At 38.1% G+C, this 22,716-nt stretch overlaps 1 protein-coding gene across 1 annotated transcript in view; it reads right to left on the bottom strand.

The window, feature by feature from the left end:
• LOC132235830 (ankyrin repeat domain-containing protein 36C-like) overlaps positions 1-22,716 on the bottom strand; it is a 165,488-nt gene that overhangs the window by 43,720 nt on the left and 99,052 nt on the right. The window contains exons 9-11 of the mRNA XM_059698882.1: positions 6,963-7,013; positions 4,232-4,265; positions 2,310-2,376 (exon numbers count right to left, since the gene is read on the bottom strand). Coding sequence (XP_059554865.1) covers positions 2,310-2,376; positions 4,232-4,265; positions 6,963-7,013 — 152 coding nt within the window. The remainder of the gene's footprint in view (positions 1-2,309; positions 2,377-4,231; positions 4,266-6,962; positions 7,014-22,716) is intronic.

Genomic DNA, 22,716 nt, shown 5'->3' with positions numbered 1-22,716 from the left:
CCGGGGGGGGAGAGGGGGGGGCATGTGCGGGGTGGGGAGAGGTGTGGCAGGGGTGAGGTCAATGGGGGGTGAAAAGGAGACATTTGTACTACTATTTGTAATACTTTAAACAGTAAATAAATAAATTTAATAAATAAATTTAATAAATAAATAAATAAATATCTGGATGCGATCACATTGGAATTCTAAGTTCCAAGGTTTTGAGTAAACCATAGAACATGGCACACACTATAGCACAAAAATAGATGAGTTTAGCTTTGGATTTTGTTTATATCCCTTCACTCATAGTTTCCTTCTATTTTATTGTTTCTGGGAGGCAACTTATGGGTATTTTTAAAATTGATTTTAGAGAGAGAGGGAGAGAGAAGGACAGAGAGGAACATTGATGAGGAGAGGCTCACCTGCACACCCGCACCTGGGGATCCAGTCGCAACACAGAGCATGTGCCCTGACTCTGAATTCAACCAGGGACCTCTTGTTTCATGGGTCAACCACTGATCCACATTGGTTGGGCCATGAGATGTAACATATTTAAGCTACTGGACTTAAAAACTATATACCTAGTGCTTATTACATCAATGGATAGACCTACCAAATACAATCAAGAAGATAATAGCATCCTTGAAGGACATATTTTACCAAATAAAGTTCATTGAGATTTTCACAGTATTACATCCTAAAACTGTAGGAAATACATTTGTTTCAAAGTGAACAAGGAACATTATCCAGGATAGACCAAGTGTTAGACCCTAAGAAAAGCCTCAATACATTTAAAAAGATTGCAATCATTTCACACATCTTCTCCAACAATAATGGTATCAAACCACAAATCAATTACAAAAACAAACAAACAAACAAAAAACACACACTGGCCAAAACCAGTTTGTCTCAGTGGATAGAGCGTCGGCCTGCGGATTGAAAGGTCCCAGGTTCAATTCCTGTCAAGGGCATGTACCTGGGTTGCGGGCACATCCCCAGTGGGAGATGTGCAGGAGGCGGCTGATCGATGTTTCTCTCTCATCGATGTTTCTGACTCTCTATCTCTCTCCCTTCCTCTCTGTAAAAAATCAATAAAATATATTAAAAAAACCACACACACTGAAATAACACAAACATATAGAGGCTAAATAATCTGTTACTAAAGAGTGAATGGGTTGACAGGGATATCAAGGTAGAAATCAAAATATAGCTTGAGACAAATGAAATGAAAACATGACAACCCAAAATCTATGGGACATAGTGAAAGCAGTCCTAAGAGGCAAATTCACAGCAATGCAAGAAGAATCTCAAATTAACAATGTAACCTTTCAGGAGGTAGGGGGGTAAGAGATCAACCAAAGGACTTTTATGCATCCATATAAGCATAACCAATGGACATAAGACACCGGGGGATAGGGGAGGCTAGGGGACTGTCTAGGGTGGGGGGAAAAAATGGACACATATGTAATACCCTTTGTAATACTTTAAGCAATAAAAAAAAATAAATAAATTAATTAATTAATTAATTAAAAAAAGAAATAGTTCAAAAAAACAACAACAATGTAACCTTTCACCAGAATACCTGTTTTAATTGAGCCTATTGGATTTTTTTAAGCGTGTAACATGATCTTAATTCGGTCGGTTGATTATTATTATGAGAGTATTCTTTTTGTAGTGAGTAAAGTTCACCAAAAATAAAATAAACCATTTTTTAGTGAAAAATTAGATACATTTACAATGTTGTACAATGATGACCTCTATCTAGTTACAAAATTTGTCATCACTCCAGAAGGGGAACCTCATTCCCATGAAATGGTAACTCGCCTTTCGCCCTACCGTGGTCTCTGTTTTCTATCTCTATGTAGTCACTTATTGTGGAAATTACATATAAAAGGAATCACGCAATAATATAAACATATTTTCTTTCCTGGCCTCTGTTGTCCAGTTGGTTGAAGTGATGTCCCATGTACTAAAGGGTTACAAATTCAATTCTCAGTCTGGGCACATACACAGGTTGTCAGTTCAATTCCAGTTGGGGCTTATGGGGAAGGAAACCAATCCATGTTTCTCTCTCATGTCAATGATTCTCTCCCTCTCTCTCTCTCTCTCTCTCTCTCTCTCTCACCGACCCCTGTCTAACCCCTCCTCTCTCTCTCTAAAGTCATTTTTAAAAAAGGCATATCTCTGTTGAGAATTTAACAATAAAAACACTAATTTTGCATTACAAACATAAATCAATGATAGTTAGGCTGCTACAACATTATAAGAGTAAGTGCCACACGAAATTAAATTGAGAGCAGGAAAATTAATTTCACAAGGGAGCACTTTACCTTCAAGTCTTCATTGTGTGATGTAGGCCTTGAATCTTCAATGCCAAGTTTAAGTTTGCTGCAAAGTCTTTACAGTAAAATATACAAAAAAAATGAGTGAGTTCATTTCTTTAGAACAAGCAACAAAAAATTTAAGTGAAAGATAAGATATCTGCATATCAAATAATGATTCTTGGTATAATTAACGGTGGGGCTCTACTTACATAAATGTTTTAGTGTTACCCAACTCCATTTCTGATTTGACATCTAGTCCTGCCCCTGGCCAACCCTCCATGTATATCGGAAGCACATCAGCTAATTGGGAAACCAGATGAAGGGGAGAAAACTTTTGCCATGGGCCATGGATCTATGTGGTTCATCAATCTCCATTGCCTAGGACTCAAGGGGACCTAAGCCCCACTCTGTGAGCCAGAGTTCACGTAGATGAGAACATAGTCCTTTATGCGATCAAAAGCATCTTTCCAGTGGCTCAAAATCTTTGCATATTTTTCTAAAGAAACCTTGAATACCGCTAATTCCTCCAATTAAACAACCAAGCAAAAGAGCAGCAACCTCTTCAGGACATCCTGAGCCCCATATTTTAATCTGCCTTTCTGGAGAAGAACCACATTCAGTGTCCTTCTTCTTAAAACATAACTTTAACTTCTCATAAACTTCAATATTTTCCTCTCTTTTCCAAAACTTTTATTTCAAACCCAACCCAGTGAAAATGGAACTGCTAGTTCCATTGTTATCCTCTATTACCTGTGTTCGCAACCCACTCTCTATATTTCTATTATGAAAACTCACCTACAGAATGAAAAAAAAGGGAAGAGCATTGCATTTAGCAACCTGAATTTACATCTCTGTTCCACCACTTATTATCTCAATGGGTCACTTTAATGGGCTTCCAATACTCCATGTGAACAACTACTTGGCCAGGATGTCAAACACAGGTTGAAGTACTAGAGAAGGTTTTGTTTAATTAATTGCTAGGCTTCCTTAAAATTATAATTTTCAATGTGTCTTTAATTCTGTCTATAGAAAAATGGAGAACACCATAGCTGGCAGAATTGGAAAGAATAACACAGAGAAAGAAACACCAAGAAAAGCAGAGAATAAACTAATATAAATCAAAAACTCATGCAAGAGGGAAAAAAGACTATAGGAACAAAGAAAAAACCTCAAACAACTAGGCAAATGTACTACCCTAAAGAGAAAACCAGACTCTGAAGTCAGTAAATAGAGGAATCTAGTAGAAATATACTTTAAACATATGCTTAATTTAATTAAGATAACATGATCTACACATAAATATTCTTTACTTAGAGATAAATAATTTGTTCCAAGAAGAACAGATAGCATTTTACCTAAAACCCTTGCCTGAGTGGGCATAGCTTAGTTAAGACCTTTAGTTCTGTGGCCATAGTGAACCGAGATGGGCCCTAAAAGCTTTGGTGGGAAAACAAGGTCCTATTTACCACTTCAGTTGTCAAGGAGAGTAAGATAAATGCTTAGACTCACTGGGCCTCTTAGAAAAACTCTAAATCAGAGTTCATACACAATCAGATTTGATTTTCGGAGATGATCTTATTTGCAACTTTATCTCCATAGCAGAGCTACACGGGAACTTATCAGTGTATGTTGAGGAACAACAGAACAATTTGGGAGCCAAGCTGTTTGACAGTCACATCAGGGCCCAGCCCCTTGCCTCCTATGGAATCCTGGGTCAATTCATCCATCTCCCTGAATCACAGTTGCCTCATTAATTAAAAGTAGGCTACCATACACAGCTACATTGACAGCTATTGTTATGACTATGTAACACAGTTTAATTACATAAATAGGCTCTAGCCTACAGTAGAACGCTCTAGAAATGTTATTTTCTTTCCTCTTAATTCCCTGAATTAACATATAATTTTGAAAAATCCATAAAATCCTACCTGCTTAAAGAGTCTTCTTCAGAGGTATCAACCACTGTTTTTAAAAAAAGTAAAATACGTATTAAAGCAATAATAACACAGGATTTTAAAAGTACTGGACTAATACATTGTTAGAAAGTATAGCTTTGGGACCACACCTGAAGATTATACTGGAGTGAACACTAATCATATTATTGGTAACCATTAATACGTTAGAACACTTTCTCTTTTTAAATATCTCAAACACACACACAGGAAAATGAGATGTTTCAGAGTTTGATACCTTCCCATGCACTGCGATGTACAATGAGCATAATCCTAACCAAAAAACCATCAGACTGCGAGAAAATTATGTCATTACTGGAAGCAGAATCATAGACTAACCAAGTCAAACTTAAATAGCTTGAGTTTTTTGCACTCCTCCTATTAGCAGCAGTCAGAAGAGAGCATACTTATTTTGCCGTAACACAATACAAACTGTCTAACTCTTCAGTAAAGACTAGCTAATTTAAGATGAAACACTCTATCCCAAGGAAGCTTAATCACCAGACACCATACTTTGCAGCACAGCTACACATAGGAGAGAGACTCTTTCTGGCCCCATTTCATATTGCAAGATGAGTAGGAAAAACTTTGTGATTCCAGTTGTATAAAGTAGATTCCCTTGAGACTGTCTCCTTGCATTACTAGAGTGTGTCTGTTCCCACCGCATAGAGCAGGGTGGTCCACACAGTTAGTGCTCTGCAGCAGTGCATAGGTTATTTTTCTCAACCCTCTCCCTTAGGTGACAAATGCCAATAGATACTGTTCACTTTCAGCTTGTATGGGACATGTCATCAGATCCGATGCTGATGAACAACAACAACAAATAATTAAGATCAAAAACACCTTGGATAACTACATCCATTTACCTTGGAATTTTCATTTGTTAAACATGCAAAAAGATGCCCACTGTATGAATCCAACCATACAATATTCAGGAAAAGACAGATCTATGGAGACTAAGAAAGATCAGTGTTTCCCAGGGATTAGGGAGAAGGGAGGGATGAATAAGCAAAGCACAGAGGAGTTCTAGGATAGTGAAATGATTCTGTATGACACTGTAATGGTGGGTATGTGCCATCATACACTTTCAGTGCACATCCATCCATTGTTATAAATGTCCCTCTCTGGTGCAGGATGTAAAAAATGAGCAAGGCTGTGTGTTTGGGGCTGTGTGGTTTATGGGCGCACACTGTACCTTCCGCTCAATCTGACTGTGCACCTAACACTGCTCTAAAAAATAAGTCTTAGTAATTTTCTTCAAAATAATGTATCCCCTGAATCATCTATTAGCATATATCAACATATTTATGCTGTTTTCAAGACACAGTCACCTTAAAAATTTAGATAGAGATTCAAGTATAAGAAAATGGGGATTATCGTCACAATGGCGTGTAGCATATGGAAAGACATAAATAAAGCAAATAGTGTTAAATGTATACATACTGGGGCAAGAAAATAGCTCATAAATAGTATTGAATAACTTGCTTTGTAATCATAAACAGGAATTTAGTGAAATATAAATAAAAATGAATCGTGCATATAATTAAAGGACACTTTTTATTCTATTAAATTAGAAATCATTATACTGATTTTATGTAAAAATTATCTTGAAATATTAATTGGATAAAAAGGAAAGCTGATCATTGCTTAATATTGCCCTAGGAATTTATGTACAAATACCTGTGAAATACTCACCAAGAGTCACAAAAGTGGCCAGCATTGCAAGCAATTATAGATGATGCGACTGAAAGCAGTACCATGTTATATTATCATATTACTTGCTTTAAAAACAAAATTATAGGCCAAAGCCAAAAATCCAGCCAGGACTATACCTGCTGTGCAGAAACATTTCATACAGCTGGCCTGAGTCGGCTATCCTTAGAAAGTCCTGCTTAAATGGCTACCCTTCAGTTGCTGTCTGAAAACCTGAATCTGGGGAGGGTTTCCCCCTTTCCCTAACTGAGAATAGTGGCTCCCTGAGCCTAAATACTTTGTACAACCAATGCGGTCCATGCTGAACACTTGCTTTCCTTCTGGGAATCTAGAATTTTGGGACATGTGATGGGGAAGATGCCTATGTGATTAGTATGCCATGGAAACCTTGGTACTGAAGCTAACAAGACCGGTATATAATATATTTCATGTGTGTGGTCTAAACTTGACACTTCGCCGAAACCGGTTTGGCTCAGTGGATAGAGCGTCGGCCTGTGGACTGAGGGGTCCCAGGTTCGATTCCGGTCAAGGGCATGTACCCGGGTTGCGGGCACATCCCCAGTAGGAGATGTGCAGGAGGCGGCTGGTCGATGTTTCTCTCTCATCAATGTTTCTACCTCAATATCTCTCTCCCTTTCTCTCTGTAAAAAATCAATAAATTATACTTAAAAAAAAAAACAAAAGTACTTGACACTTGAATAACTAAGCACATCCTGGAAACTCCACTGGTTGAGGACTTTTGGAAGCTTGTACCAGATGTCTGCCAATTTTGTCGCATGCAGCTTTTCTCTTTGCTGATTTTGCTTTAAACCTTTCACTGTAATAAAACTCATGTATGAGCACACCTACTTGATGAGTCCTGTAAATTTTTTAGTGAATAAACAAACCTAGGGGTGCATTTAGAAACATCTAACAAAATTACATTACGTGAAAATATCATTTGGATTGATGTGTTATACATGATTACAATATAAAAGTTGATTTCACTGAATACCTGTCCTTGATTTTCTTTCCGACGGTACTTGTTTTCGAGTTTTCTGTAGACCTATAACAGTTAGAATAAAGACATGAAAGGGATAAGTGAATCAATGATGTCAGAAAATTATGTGACACTACAACATTCCTATTTAGTCAGAATAAGAAATACAGAATCCTAAAAATTGACTTGTTCTATAGTATCAAAGCTCCAATAAAGGAAAGGAAAGGAATACACCTCATTGACAAATTTCTCTAACTTTACGGGGTTTAATTTCCCTTTAATACAGTTATGAATCAACCAACTAACTGGGCTAACTGAAAAAAATATTATCCATAATATATAAAAGCCCAGCGACCATTAGGGCAGAACAACCAGAATGGCCAGAATGACCAGTGGCTATGATGCACACTATAGCACCCAACCAGCCTGATCTGGGCTGAGTTCACACTCCCCCCCTCCATGCCCCCTTAGCTGGCCCAGCCCCCAATCTGCCCCCAACTCCCTGATCTGGGGCTTGGCCGGCCCCCAACCACCCACGGCCACTCCCTATAGTTGGCCCCCACCCCAATTGGCCCCCATCACCCCTGATCACTGCCTAGCTCTCTGGTGCATGTACATTTCATGCAAGCACAAGGAAATAATTATCAGTCCCTTCTGACCCCGACCAGAGTCTCCAGAGGGTTCTGCTAATATTGCAGTCAAGGTGTGTAATTCTCCCTCCAGGGAAGGCAGCACCAGGCAACCTTCCAAGTTAGCTAAAAAGGCGACCTAAGCATTAACGGGATGGTGGCCCTTTGCAGAGGAATGTAGTGAGGCTGCATGGGGATTTTGTGACATTGCAGTGTCTTGCAGATTAGGTGAGCTTTCAATCTCTCTTTAAATGGGGTGGCAAAGAAGACCTGCAGGCTGCCAGGAGCAACAGCGAAGGGTAGGCACATTCACAAACAGAAATACTTTTAAACAAACAGACAGGAAGATCATATTGGGCAACAGAGTAGGGTCCCGGGAAGAACGCAAAAATCATTAAAGGGCCATCTTCCATCTTGATATACCTTTGCAAACAATACATAAACAACTTCACGTGACATGCAAAACAGTGCTGTTCTGGGTTTTCTTTTGGCCATCTTTAAAGTATAATTAGATCCAGCTGGAGGAAAGCTATAGCTTCCAATATTTGACCCTCTCGACAGGCCCTGCCTCTGATCGACCCTCATCGGGGAGGGCTGGGGAACCCCACCTGTGCACAAATTCGTGCACTAGGCCTCTAGTATATAATAAAAAAAGGTCTAATGATTACAGATTTCTTTTTCTTCATTACTAATCCTTTTAAAATTTCCTATTAAACTAATATCATGGCTCATCTATCAAAGGCAGTTGTTGACAGGACAAAAAGTGAAAGAAATTGTATCCAAAATGTAGGGATATCCATGGGTATACCATCACATTAAACATATATGGAAAAATACTGGTCTTTCTTGATGAACTGTTGTTCTTTCCTGCTATTCAGTAAAGTCCTAGTCTTTTTGTCCTATCCAAATGCCAGTGCAGGCTCTACCTGGTTTTGCTCAGTGGATAGAGCTTTGGCCCACAGACTGAAATTTCCCAGGTGTGATTCCAGTCAAGGACAAGTACCTTGGTTGCAGGTACTTTGTCCCTGGTCAGGGTGCATGCAGGAGGCAACCAATCAATGTGTCCCTCTCACCTCAATGTTTCTGTCTGTCTCTCCCTTTCCCTTCCACTCAATCTAAAAATCAATGGAAAAATGCCTTCGTTTGAGGATTAACAAAAAAAACTGAAAACATGCCAGTGCACTACCTGGAAACCTATTAGTCACCTTAGATTGCTCTCTCCCCACTAACTCTTACATGCAATCATCACAAAACCTATGGTCTCTGCTTTATTTTGCTACTGTCAACTGCCCTAACCAAACATGAACTCGTACAGATGGCTCTCACAGGGGGGAAAATACTACCAACTATTATTGTTCTTTCTTAAATTAGTAAGTTTTGTTAAAGCAAAACAAATGAGAAAGACATAAACCTAGAAAAACACTAACATTTTTATTTATTTATTTATTTATTTATTTATTCATTCATTTATTTATTTATAGCCATATCAATTGATGCAGAAAAAGCGTTTGACAAAATTCAACACCCATTTTTGATAAAAACTCTCAGCAAGGTGGGAATTGAAGGATCATACCTCAACATAATAAAAGCCATATATGACAAACCCACAGCCAACATCATACTCAATGGACAACAACTAACACAATTTCCCCTAAGAACAGGAACAAGACAGGGATACCCACTCTCACCACTCCTGTTCAACATAGTAACGGAATTATTAGCCATTGCGATTAGACAAGAAGAAATAAAAGGCATCCAAATTGAGAAAGAAGGAGTAAAACTGTCCTTATTTGCAGATGACATGATATTGTACATAAAAACCCTAAAGACTCCATCAAAAACTATTAGACTTCATAAATGAATTCGGCAATGTAGCAGGATATAAAATTAATGCCAAGAAATCTATGGCATTTCTATACACCCATAGTGAACTTGCAGAAAGAGAGACTAAAATAGCAATCCCATTTACCATCACACCTAAAAAATTAAGATACCTAGGAATAAACTTAACTAAAGAGGTAAAAGACCTCTACTCAGAAAACTACAGAACATTGAAAAAAGTGATAGTAGAAGGAAAACAGATGGAAGAACATACCACGTTCATGGACTGGTAGAATCAACATCATTTCAATGTCCATACTACCCAAAGCAATCTATAAATTCAATGCACTTCCCATTAAAATACCAACAGCATATTTCACAGACCTAAAACGAACTCTCCAAAAATTCATCTGGAGTAAAAAAAGACCCGAATAGCTGCAGCAATTCTGAGAAAGAAGAACAAAGTAGGTGGGATCTCAATACCAGATATCAAGCTGTATTACAAAGCCACAGTTCTCAAAACTGCCTGGTACTGGCACAAGAACAGACATATAGATCAATGGAATAGAATAGAAAACCCAGAAATCAACCCGAACCAATATGCTCAATTAATATTTGACGATGGAGGCAAGAACACACAATGGAGTCAAGACAGTCTCTTCAATAAATGGTGTTGGGAAAATTGGACAGATACATGCACAAAAATGAAACTAGACCACCAACTTACACCATACACAAAAATAAACTCAAAATGGATAAAGGACTTAAATGTAAGATGGGAAACCATAAAAATACTAGAGGAATCCAAAGGCAACAAAATCTCAGACATATGCCGAAGCAATTTCTTCACTGATACTGCTCCTAGGGCACTGGAAACTAAAGAGAAAATAAACAAGTGGGACTACATCAAAATACAAAGCTTCTGCAAAGCAAAAGAAACCATCAACAAAACAACAAGAAAGCCCACTGCATGGGAGAACATATTTGCCAATGTTATCTCTGGTAAGGTTTTAATCACCAACATGTATAGGGAACTCACACAACTTGACAAAAGGAAGATAAACAATCCAATCAAAAAAATGGGCAAAGGACCTAAATAGACACGTTTCAAAAGAGGACATTCAGAAAGCCAAGAGACATATGAAAACATGCTCAAAGTCACTAATCATCCGAGTGATGCAAATCAAAACAACAATGAGGTACCATCTCACACCTGTCAGAATGGCTCTCATCAACAAATCAACAAATGACAAGTGCTGGAGAGGATGCGGAGAAAAAGGAACCCTCCTGGATTGCTGGTGGGAATGCACACTGGTGCAACCACTGTGGAAAACAGTATGGAGTTTCCTCAAAAAGCTAAAAATGGAACTCCCATTTGACCCAGTGGTCCCCCTTCTAGGAATATATCCCAAGTTAACAGAAACACCAATCTGAAAGGATATATGCACCCCTATGTTCATAGCAGCACAATTCACCATAGCTAAGATTTGGAAACCAGCAGATGAATGGATTAGAAAACTGTAATACATCTACATGATGGAATACTATGCTGCTGTGAAAAAGAAGGAGCTCTTACCATTCCCAACAGCCTGGATGGAACTGGAGAGCATTATGCTAAGTGAAATAAGCCAGTCAATGAAAGAAAAATACCACATGATCTCACTCATTTATGGATAATTAAGACCATTATAAACTGATGCACAAAAATAGATACAGAGGCACAGCAACATCAAACAGACTGTCTAACTACAGTGGGAAGGCTGGGGAGGGTTGGGAGGGTGGGTAAGAGATCAACTGAAGGACTTGTATGCATGCATAGAAGCATAACCAATGGACACAAGACACTGAGTGGTATGGGAGGCCAGGGGAAACTCAGGGGGAGAAAAAAAAGTAGACATATATAATACTCTTTGTAGTTTTATCAGCAATAAAACAAAATTAAAAAAAAATTGTTGACTCCCAGATTGAACTGTTTGAATATTTATTATCATTATCATTACCAGTGACAACAGAGCATCTTGTTCTAAAGAAATCCCAGTGTCCTGACAATTATCCAGCTAATGAAGTCAACATATCTCATTCTGTTTTGACTTCTGATGAATGAAGTTGATTATAGTGAGACTTTGTTGGTATAATGTGAAAAATTTGCTGTGCTTCTCAACAAGCATTGCCTTTCTGACTTCAGTACTATGGGTAGATATCTTAAAAAAAAACAAATCTCATTGGGTTTCTTGCACATGGGTTAAGTGTTGTAGCTCTTATACTTTGCCATTTGTTTCTGCTGCCTGAAAAGTATTGCTGAGTTTCTAGTTTTAGTTATTTTAGTGAGACAAATCACTATGTAATAATAAGTATTCATTTGCTAAATGTAATTCATTCACATTTAAAACTAAACAAAAGATCTGTTTTTAGAACAAGCACAATTTGGTATAATGTGCATATAGAGGAAACATACACCATCCTAACTTAAAATCTTTTTTCTTTTTTACATAAAGATACCATATGGGATTTTAGGGGTCAGGACTAAATAAATGAACTTCCTTCCAAATGATATTTCCCCCGATGTTGAATTGCCTACAATTAACTTTGTTAATAACACTGATTACTATTCTATTAAGAAAGAGATTAAGAAAAACTATACATGCAACTTAAACACTGTTTGGTATTTTTTCCCTGCTCTTTCATTATTAAAACTTCCTTACCCTTACTGCATCTATGGTAGGACCACCAAGAGTAATTCACTATTTGAAGTCTTACCAGCAATGCAACCTTCAGATTTATGGGGTCTCCTTTCTTCTTTATATTTTCCAGTAGAAGTTAGTGGTTGTTTACTGTGTACAAAAAAGGTGTGAAATAATATTACTCTTTAATATTTATATAAAAATATTTTCCAAATGTAATAAGTTCTTAGAATATTTCAGATAATGTCAGAACTAATAGTAAAACTTTAATTATCCCATACACTTTAAATTTGTAAGTTATATAACTGTTTTATGAAGTATGTAATGAAAAAAAAAGATATCACAGTCATGATTTGAGGAAAGTATAGCTCAGTGAATTAATTAGAGTCAGCTTAACATAATGGCAAATGTCACAGATCCTAGTGCTATAATGACCAGCTCTTTGTTATCAAAAAGGTCACATTTTTGGCTCAAGGTCCTCCTCTACAAAATATGAATATTACTACCTTAATTCAGAGAGGAAGATTAAATGAGATAATAGAGCAAAAACATATGCTCAGAAAACAGTGAAGAAAAGAAAAAAGAGTTATGAACTTCATTTGTTGAAACTATTTTTGGTTCCCAAATAAACCCCAATGTGGGACTTTCATGGTTTCTAACATTCAAATGTGGCAGTTTTCAGAAAATGTTATGAATTTTGGTTATTACCTGTACTTATGTTGTGGTTTGTAATTCAGGGCATCTCAGCTATTATGTAACTGGCAACTAAATTTATGTACAAATAGATTACAGAGGTCACTTCGCCCTGAGCATATTCTATTGTCATTCAATATAACATAATGAAGTCAGAAGGCACTATGCTCCCTTCTATATGTAACAAATCATACAAACCACAGAAAACCAATGGAAGCCAGGACCTGGCCAGGGCTAATATTGTCCCTTCTCTACCTACTCAAACTGTGAGCCAGCAGATCTTTATGAGAATGATGCATAATCTCCCTGTTCACCCCCAATTGACTTGGAAGATACAATCCTACTGGTCACCCATGGATACTGATGAGTTATGCCTGGGGCTTTAGCAATTGTAAGAACCACTAACCTACTTATGATTCAGAGCTTCCTGTTGACTGGCTTCCATGTGAGGCATAACTTAAATATTTTAAAACCTGAGGCAAACTCCAGTCACCTGGGAAATTTCATTGTTATGGCAAAGAGATCACTTGCAGGTCCAATCTAAATTATGGAACCTCAGGCAAGCTGCTGCTTACTACACTTGGTGAGGAGACATGGGACCTCCCACTACCTAAACAAAGATGCTTCATAGGATATAAAGTGCCCTTAGGGTATAGATATGGTAAAATGAATACATAAATACATAAATACATAAATGCATAAATAAACAAGAGAGATAGAGAGATAGAGAGATAGAGAGATAGAGAGATAGATAGATAGATAGATAGATAGATAGATAGATAGATAGATAGATAGATAAGTAAATAAGAAAGGAACATCTGGTCTTCCCTGTAGCATTATTTGAATCTTTCTGTCAGTTTAGAATTGTTCTAAGTAACACCTGCTAGCAGAAAAAAACAAACATGAAGCTCAAAGGATAACTCATTCCCAAAGATACGGGGTAAGACGTGAGCGCCCTATAAGCTTTCCAGTGTGTGAGGGAGGCTGTGGGTGGCTAGAGCTAGGAGGCCCAGCTGTCAGAATAGGGTGCTGGTAATTGGCATAGTGGCTAAGCATACAAGCATACGTATGTAAAGTAAATATAGGTGTGACCCGGAAGTCCAAATGTGAGTCAACATGAAGACTCAGGAATCTGGATCAGCAAGGCCAACCCGGGAGTAAAGATCAAGTGTGACTATAGGAAGGGTTTAGATGGCAACTCAACAGCAATAGAATCAATGGATTCAACAGAAAATTTAGAATGTACTTTTTGACATCTTCATCTGACTTATGAAAGAAGATTGTCTCCCTTGGCCTTAAGGAATCCTTTATGCTCCTGAAAAATTCAAGGGGGTGGGTGTATACAGGAGATAGCCCCCAGAAACTACAGATGTTTCTAATACAGTGAACACTTCAAGACCCCGAATAACTAGTTAGAAAAATCAGAGCTGAGATTTTATTTGTGACCCCAAATTATTTATTTATCTAAGATGCACCGACACTGAATTTATCTGAAAAATAAAGAAGTCGATATTAAGAAAAAAATTGTAAATGGTAGATTATAAGTGAGGGTTTCGCATGCCAGCCAAAGTTACTGGCGTGCCATGTTTGGCATGCATGCCAGGGGTTGCCTACCCTGGTACAGACAGTTCTTTTAAGGACTTTGTAGCTAAATGGTATGGGCTTGGATAATCTCATCTTCTTCATGTTTAGCTGTAGCTTTTAATCCTTTCATAATGACTCTAAAGAATTTTTGTAATACTTAAAAGTCTTTTCATTACATACCTGTAATATTACATGGTTTAAAACATGCCAGACTAGGTATTTCATAATAAATTCACAAATCATACAAATAAAGACCCCATGAAATTTTTCTAGATCTATAAGATTACATTATCAGATTGTGATGTTTCTCATGCTTAAAAAGATGACAGGAATTCTTACTGGATGAAAGTCATCCAATCCTAGAATATGTTACACTACTCAGATGTACAAAGCACACTGTAATTAGTCATATTAAAATTGTATAATAGAAATAAAGGGGGAAGCATGCAGGTAATATTCTTACTTTATAAACTATTTTTGTTAATTGTGTAATATGCAGCCCCTGTTGAAAAATTGTGTGTGGTGCACACTGAAATGTATTCTCCCAAAAAAGGAAGGATAAAGGCATGCATGCAGTGTACCCTTCAAAAAGAAGATTCACTCACTAGGAGCACCTTGGTTTATAATGCAGGGTCAACAAATGAATGCTGCAGGCCAAATCCAGCCCAGAGCCTGTTTTTGTAAATAAAGATTTATTGGAACACAGCCACACCCACTCCTTTACTTAGTGTCTATGCCAGATTTCAGAGACCCGATGGTTCACAGAGCCCACAATACTGACTATCTGGCACTCTAGAGAAAAGGTCTGTCAGCCCCTCACCTCGCAGAGTAATCCCCTGATGCTTTTTAGTAGGTTTTACCCAATATACTGAAATTTGTGTATAAGCTATGGAATAAATTACCTTGTGAAATCCCTCATTTTTCTGATTAATTTTAGTGCCCAATATTTGAGCGATCAGGTATTAGGAACAAAACACAAAATCTAGTAACTAGAAAATTAGGTGGAAACAAAGTAGAGTGACAGTATAGCATATAACTTCCTTTTATAACTGAATGGATAGTAAAAGTATTCTCACCAAATTTCCTTAAGGCATGACACTAAACCCAATGCTTTAACTACAAGGGTAACAATCAGTATTCTGTAGACCAGAACTTCCCCCATTTGTTCCAGTATCTGCATACTACATTAATTTATGGGTATAATAATGTATTTCCTTATAGATAGGTATTTACACTACCTACAACTCTTTTGTAATGTTGTAATAAATATCCTTACATATGTATATAAGTATCATTTGTATAAATATCCTTAATGTATATACACGATACAATATATACAATATGTACATAAGCAGTCATATTATATATAAACACATAACATGACCTACTGTATATTTTATACAGTTCCTATATAATAAAGAGCTAATATGCAAATGGCCACCACACCCTCACATCATCACGCCCTCACACCATCATGCCTTAACTGCTCAGACACTCAACACTGGGGAGAGAGGAATGGGGACCAGCCAGGCTGCGGCCTGGGAGAGGGACAAGCCGCCTGCCCGCAGTTCCGGGCACCTGTGCCTGTGGCTGTGGCCCAGGAGAGGGACAAGCCACCCACCCTGCAGTCCCAGGCACCTGAGGTTGCTGCCCGGGGAAGCCGCCTGCCCACGGTCCCCTGCAGCTGTGCCATGCCTGGGTGAAGCCCGACCATGTCCTGGTGCCTTAGGCCAGCCAGAGAGAGGGAAGCCCAGATTCCAGGTGCCTGGGACCAGCCAGAGGAGGGAATCCTGGGTCCCGGGTGCTGGGCGAGGCTGAGGCAGTTAGGGGTGATCAGACCAGCAGGGGAGCATTACTGCGATCAGACAGGCAGGCAGAGGTGGTTAGGGGTGATCAGACCAGAAGGGGAGCATTATGGCGATCAGACAGTCAGGCAGAGGTGGTTAGGGGTGATCAGGCAGGCAGATAGAGGGGTAAGGGGTGATTAGGCAGGCAGGCAGGCAGGCGAGCTGTTAGGAGCCAGCGGTCCCAGAATGTGAAAGGCAATCCGACATCCCCCAAGGGGTCCCGGATTGGAGAGGGTGCAGGCTGGGTTGAGGGACTCGGGAGAGGAACAAGCCACCTGCCAGCAGTCCAGGGTGCCAGTGGTTGGGGCTGTGGCCCAGGAGAGAGAAAATCAGCCCACCCCACGGCCCTGGGCACCAGTGGCTGTGCATGAGGCCCGGGAGAGGGACAAGCCGCATGCCCCGCGGTCCCAGGTGCCAGCACTGAATTTCATGCACCAGGCCTCTAGTAATAATATATAATTAATGTCCTTACAATCTGTAAGTGTGTATGCATCCAAGTCATGTTTTCCTGTAGGATGTAGATCTGGAAGTGAAGCTATTGGGATAAAGGGATGACATACTTGAAATTTTGAAACTAGCTCTATTACCCATTGGAAAAGATGTGCCAATTTCATGTACCACTAGTGCACGGGAGTGCCTTTTCCTCCTATGTGTCATTCTGGTTGTTATTTTTTAAATAAAATATTTATCATTTTAAATTTTTAAAATGGTATCTCATTGTTTGTTGATTTTCATTTTTCTGATTACCAAGCAAGGATCAATCTCCGTAGTAAAAATATAAAATTTGTTAATCATGAATATTTGCTCAAATTGGAATTTGTTTTATAGGAAAAGAGTAATTACCTACTATTAAATACTGCTGTCAGCTTACCTATCAGAGTCTTCACTCTCCATAACAGGAAGCTGCTGCTTATCAGGTTGTTCACCTTTGCTTATCTGACTCCATCCACCACTGTCCGCAGCAGCAGCAGCATGATCCCTGTTTCCTGACACTTTCCTTTCACTGCTTTTATGCTTTTTTTCTTCTTTAACCTTTGATGAAAGTTTGATATTAAGGATATTGTTATTACCTTATTCATTAAAAAGACTGTGCTTTCATTAATGTTATCATTTGACTCTTAGTTTCATTGACATGACTTTAATCAATAAAAATATTTTGTGTGTTTTTCATTATAGGTCATTGAAGCTGTCAATTCTTCTTCAGTTCTGTTTCAGTAAAGGAGCAGAATTTTCCAAGATTTGTAAAAGAGCTGCCTGAATTTTGTGCTCCTATTCACATCACATCCACACTCTGTTACCTAACATTCCCCTTACCCCGCCCCCCACCCCATTTGTCTAGCAGAGACAGAGCAATAATAGGACAAAAACGCAAAATGTGTCCTCTCCTGTCTGTCCCACCTGGGTCTTGCATTGCAGTCAGATTTAGAGGGTGTGACATTGTCCCTCACAAACAAATAGGAAGCTTTCCTGTGTTTGCACGAAGCTATCCCTTCCCCCTTTGCGTTTTACAATTCTTTTTTCTTTAAGATCTTTGAGGGCATCAAAAAAGTGGTGGTATTCATAAAATATATGAACCACAGTTCACCACAGCACTGGACCAGAGTGAAACCAATGGATTGTTGGTTAATGGACAATTCTGGAAGATCATTAATACAATGACTATACAGTTTTATCGCTAGAGGACACAGAAGTAGTTATCTACTTACTTTAGCCCCATATTTACTGATAACAGAAATAAAACCAAGGTTAAGTGACCTATCCAACCTTCCTATGGATGCAGTTCCTTGCATTTTATGGCACCAAAAGAAAGGATATAATTCTATAATGCTGAATCAGATAAATAAACAGAAAATTTCATCAAATTAAGCAGGCAAATTAAGCATGACTTTTAAAAAGTAATTTAATGCCTTAGTGTAATGAGAGGGCTCATCTGCTTTTTCTTATGAAGGAGCATCATATCTCAATCTTTTTCCATTTTAAAAGTCAATGCACCTCAAAACTCAGTTTTCTCCTTTAGAAACAAATACTGATCTTATTGCAAATAATTTATGTGACCTACATGATTACATCACACATGTCAAAATGACAATCACCGTGCTTTTATATTTCACAGGTATTCTACAGCTTTTTATGGTTTTTAATCTTTCCATTACAGTTCACAATATTATTTATATTGGTTTCAGTTGTGCCGCCTAATGGTTAGATAATCAAATACTTTACAAAGTGATCCCCTGATATCTTAATACCCACCTGACTCCATTCATACTTATTGCAATATGACTGAATACATGCTCTATGCCGTACTTGACATTCTGTGACTATTCTATAACTATGAATTGGTACTTGTTGAACCCTTTACTTTTGACCCAATCTACCGACCCCCTTCCCTCTGGCATCCATCAGTCACATCTCTGTCATCTATGAATCTCAAAATTATTAGTTCACCTGTTTTGCTCTTTACATTCCACATATGAATGAGATCAGATGTGACTTATCTTCCTCTGTGTGATGTATTTCACTTAGCATAATACCCTCTAGGTCCATCCATGCTGTCACAAACAGCAAGGATTCATTTTTTTTTCATGGCAGTACCATACTTTATTAAACAACGTAATGTCAAGCTTTGACTCAACAAACACACCTGAGAGTGGTGATAAAAAACATACGTGGACGTATATATGTTTGTTATTAAAATATCTCAATAAAATTGCAATGTTGATGTACAGTGCAGGTGGGTACTTGAAATATTGGGGAGACCAATTTGTAAAGTATATGATTACCTAACCACTATGCGGGACATGTAAAACTAATAAAATGTAAACTGTAATGGAAAAATTAACTAAAAATAAACTAAAATAAAAATACCTGGGTGGTAAGAGATCAACAGAAGGACTTGTATGCATGCATATAAGGATAACCAATGAACACAGACACTGGGGGGGTGTGGGATAGGGCATGTGCCGGGGTCGGGGAGAAGTGGCTGGGGTGAGGTCAATGGGGGGGGGGGGGAAAGGAGACATATGTACTACTATTTGTAATACTTTAAACAATAAATAAATAAATTTAATAAATAAACAAATAAATAAACAAACAAACAAATAAATAAATAAATATCTGGATGCGATCACATTAAATTTCTAAGTTCCAAGGTTTTGAGTAAACCATAGACAATGCCACACACTATAGCACAAAAATAGATGAGTTTAGCTAGGGATTTTGTTTATATCCATTCTCTCATAGTTTCCTTCCATTGTACTGTTTCTGGGATGCAACTTTGATTTCAGAGAGAGAGGGAGAGAGAAGGACAGAGAGGAACATTGATGAGGAGAGGCTCACCTGCACACCCGCCACTTGGGATCCAGTCGCAACACAGAGCATGTGCCCTGACTGTGAATTCAACCAGGGACCTCTTGTTTCATGGGTCAACCACTGATCCACATTGGTTGGGCCATGAGATGTAACTTATATTTAAGGTAGTGGACTTAAAAATTATATACCTAGTGCTTATTACATCAATGGATAGACCTACCAAATACAATCAAGAAGATAACAGCATCCTTGAAGGACATATTTTACCAAATAAAGTTCATTTAGATTTTCACAGTATTACATCCTAAAACTGTAAAAAGTGCACAAGGAACATTATCCAGGATAGACCATGTGTTAGACCATAAGGAAAGCCTCAGTACATTTAAAAAGATTGCAATCATTTCACACATCTTCTCCAACCATAATGGTATCAAACCACAAATAAATTACAAAAAAAAAAACTACAATCACACAAACATATGGAGGCTAAATAACCTGTTACTAAACTGAGAATGGGTTCACAGGGATATCAAGGTAGAAATCAAAAGATACCTTGAGACAAATGAAATGAGAACATGACAAACCAAAATCTATGGGGCATAGTGAGCACAGTCCTAAGAGGCAAATTCACAGCAATGCTGGCCGACCTCAAGAAACGAGAAGAATCTCAAATTAACAATGTAAACTTTCACCAGAAGACCTCTTTTAAATGAGACTATTGGATTGTTTTTAAATGTGTAAAATGATCTTAATTCGATCAGTTGATTAATTATTATTATAAGAGTATTCTTTTTGTAGTGAGTAAAGTTCACCAAAAATAAAATAAACCATTTTTAAGTGAAAAATTAGAGACATTTACAATGTTGTACAATGATGACCTCTATCTAGTTCCAAAATTTGTCATCACTCCAGAAGGGGAACTTCATTCCCATGAAATGGTAACTCCCCCTTCCCACATCACAGTCTCTGATTTCTGTCTCCATGTAGTCACTTATTGTGGAAATTACATATAAAAGGAATCACGCAATAAAATAAACATATTTTCTTCCCTGGCCTGTGTTGTTCAGTTGGTTGGAGTGATGTCCCATGTACTAAAGGGTTACAAATTCAATTCTCAGTCAGGGCACATACACAGGTTGTCAGTTCAATTCCAGTTGGGGCTTATGGGAAAGGAAACCAATCCATCCATGTTTCTCTCTCATGTCAATGATTCTCTCTCTCTCTCTCTCTCTCTCTCTCTCTCTCTCTCTCTCTCATTCTAACCGCCCCCTGTCTAACCCTTCTTCTTTCTCTAAAGTCAGTTTTTAAAAAGGCATATCTCTGTTGAGAATTTAACAATAAAAAGACTAATTTTGCATTACAAACATAAATCAATGATAGTTAGGCTGCTACAACATTATTAGAGTAAGTGCCACACAAAATTAAATTGATAGCAGGGCCAAAACCGGTTTGGCTCAGTGGATGGAGAGACGGCCTGTGGACTGAAAGGTCCCAGGTTCGATTCCGGTCAAGGGCATGTAGCTTGGTTGTGGGCACATCCCCAGTGTGAGGTGTGCAGGAAGCAGCTGATCGATGTTTCTCTCTCATCGATGTTTCTAATTCTCTATCTCTCTCCCTTCCTCTCTGTAAAAAAATCAATAAAATATATTTTTAAAAACTTGATAGCAGGAAAATTAATTTCACAAGGGAGCACTTTACCTTCAAGTCTTCATTGTGTGATGTAGGCCTTGAATCATCAATGCCAAGTTTGCTGCAAAGTCTTTATAGTAAAATATACAAGAAAAATGAGTGAGTTCATTTCTTTAGAACAAGCAACAAAAGATTTAAGTGAAAGATAAGCTATCTGCATATCAAATAATGATTCTTGATATAATTAACGGTGGGGCTCTACTTACATAAAGGTTTTAGTGTTACCCAACTACATTTCTGATTTGACATCTAGTCCTGCCCCTGGCCCACCCTCCATGTATATGGGAAGCACATCAGCTAATTGGGAAACCAGATGAAGGGGAGAAAACTTTTGCCATGGGCCATGGATCTATGTGGTTCATCAATCTCCATTGCCTAGGACTCAAGGGGACCTAAGCCCCACTCTGTGAGCCAGAGTTCACGTAGATGAGAACATAGTCCTTTATGCGATCAAAAGCATCTTCCCAGTGGCTCAAAATCTTTGCATATTTTTCTAAAGAAACCTTGAATACCGCTAATTCCTCCAATTAAACAACCAAGCAAAAGAGCAGCAACCTCTTCAGGACATCCTGAGCCCCATATTTTAATCTGCCTTTCTGGAGAAGAACCACATTCAGTGTCCTTCTTCTTAAAACTTAACTTTAACTTCTCATAAACTTCAATATTTTCCTCTCTTTTCCAAAACTCTTATTTCAAACTCAACCCAGTGAAAATGGAACTGCTAGTTCCATTTTTATCCTCTATTAACTGTGTTCACAACCCACTCTCTATATTTGTATTATGAAAACTCACCTACAGAATGGGAAAAAAGGGAAGAGCATTGCATTTAGCAACCTGAATTTACATCTCTGTTCCACCACTTATTATCTCAATGGGTCACTTTAATGGGCTTCCAATACTCCATGTGAACAACTACTTGGCCAGGATGTCAAACACAGGTTGAAGTATTTAAGAAGATTTTGTTTAATTAATTGCTAGGCTTCCTTAAAATTATAGTTTTCAATGTGTCTTTAATTCTGTCTATAGAAAAATGGAGAACACCATAGCTGGCAGAATTGGAAAGAATAACACAGAGAAAGAAACACCAAAAAAAGCAGAGAATAAACTAATATAAATCAAAAACTCATGCAAGAGGGAAAAAAGACTATAGGAACAAAGGAAAAACCTCAAACAACTAGGCAAATGTACTACCCTAAAGAGAAAACCAGAGTCTGAAGTCAGTAAATAGAGCAATCTATTAGAAATATACTCTAAACATATGCTTAATTAAGATAACATGATCTACACATATTCTTTACTTAGAGATAAATAATTCGTTCCAAGAAAAATAGATAGCATTTTACCTAAAAACCCTTGCCTGAGTGGGCCTTGCTTAGGTAAGACCTTTAGTTCTGTGGCCATAGTGAACCGAGATGGGCCCTAAAAGCTTTGGTGGGAAAAACAAGGTCCTATTTACCACTTCAGTTGTCAAGGAGAGTAAGATAAATGCTTAGACTCACTGGGCCTCTTAGAAACA

The sequence above is a fragment of the Myotis daubentonii genome, chromosome 1 (assembly GCF_963259705.1).
Source record: "Myotis daubentonii chromosome 1, mMyoDau2.1, whole genome shotgun sequence".
NCBI classification, from domain to species: domain Eukaryota; kingdom Metazoa; phylum Chordata; class Mammalia; order Chiroptera; family Vespertilionidae; genus Myotis; species Myotis daubentonii.
Note: the sequence above shows the minus strand (reverse complement) of the source record. Positions and strands in the feature narration are given on the sequence as shown.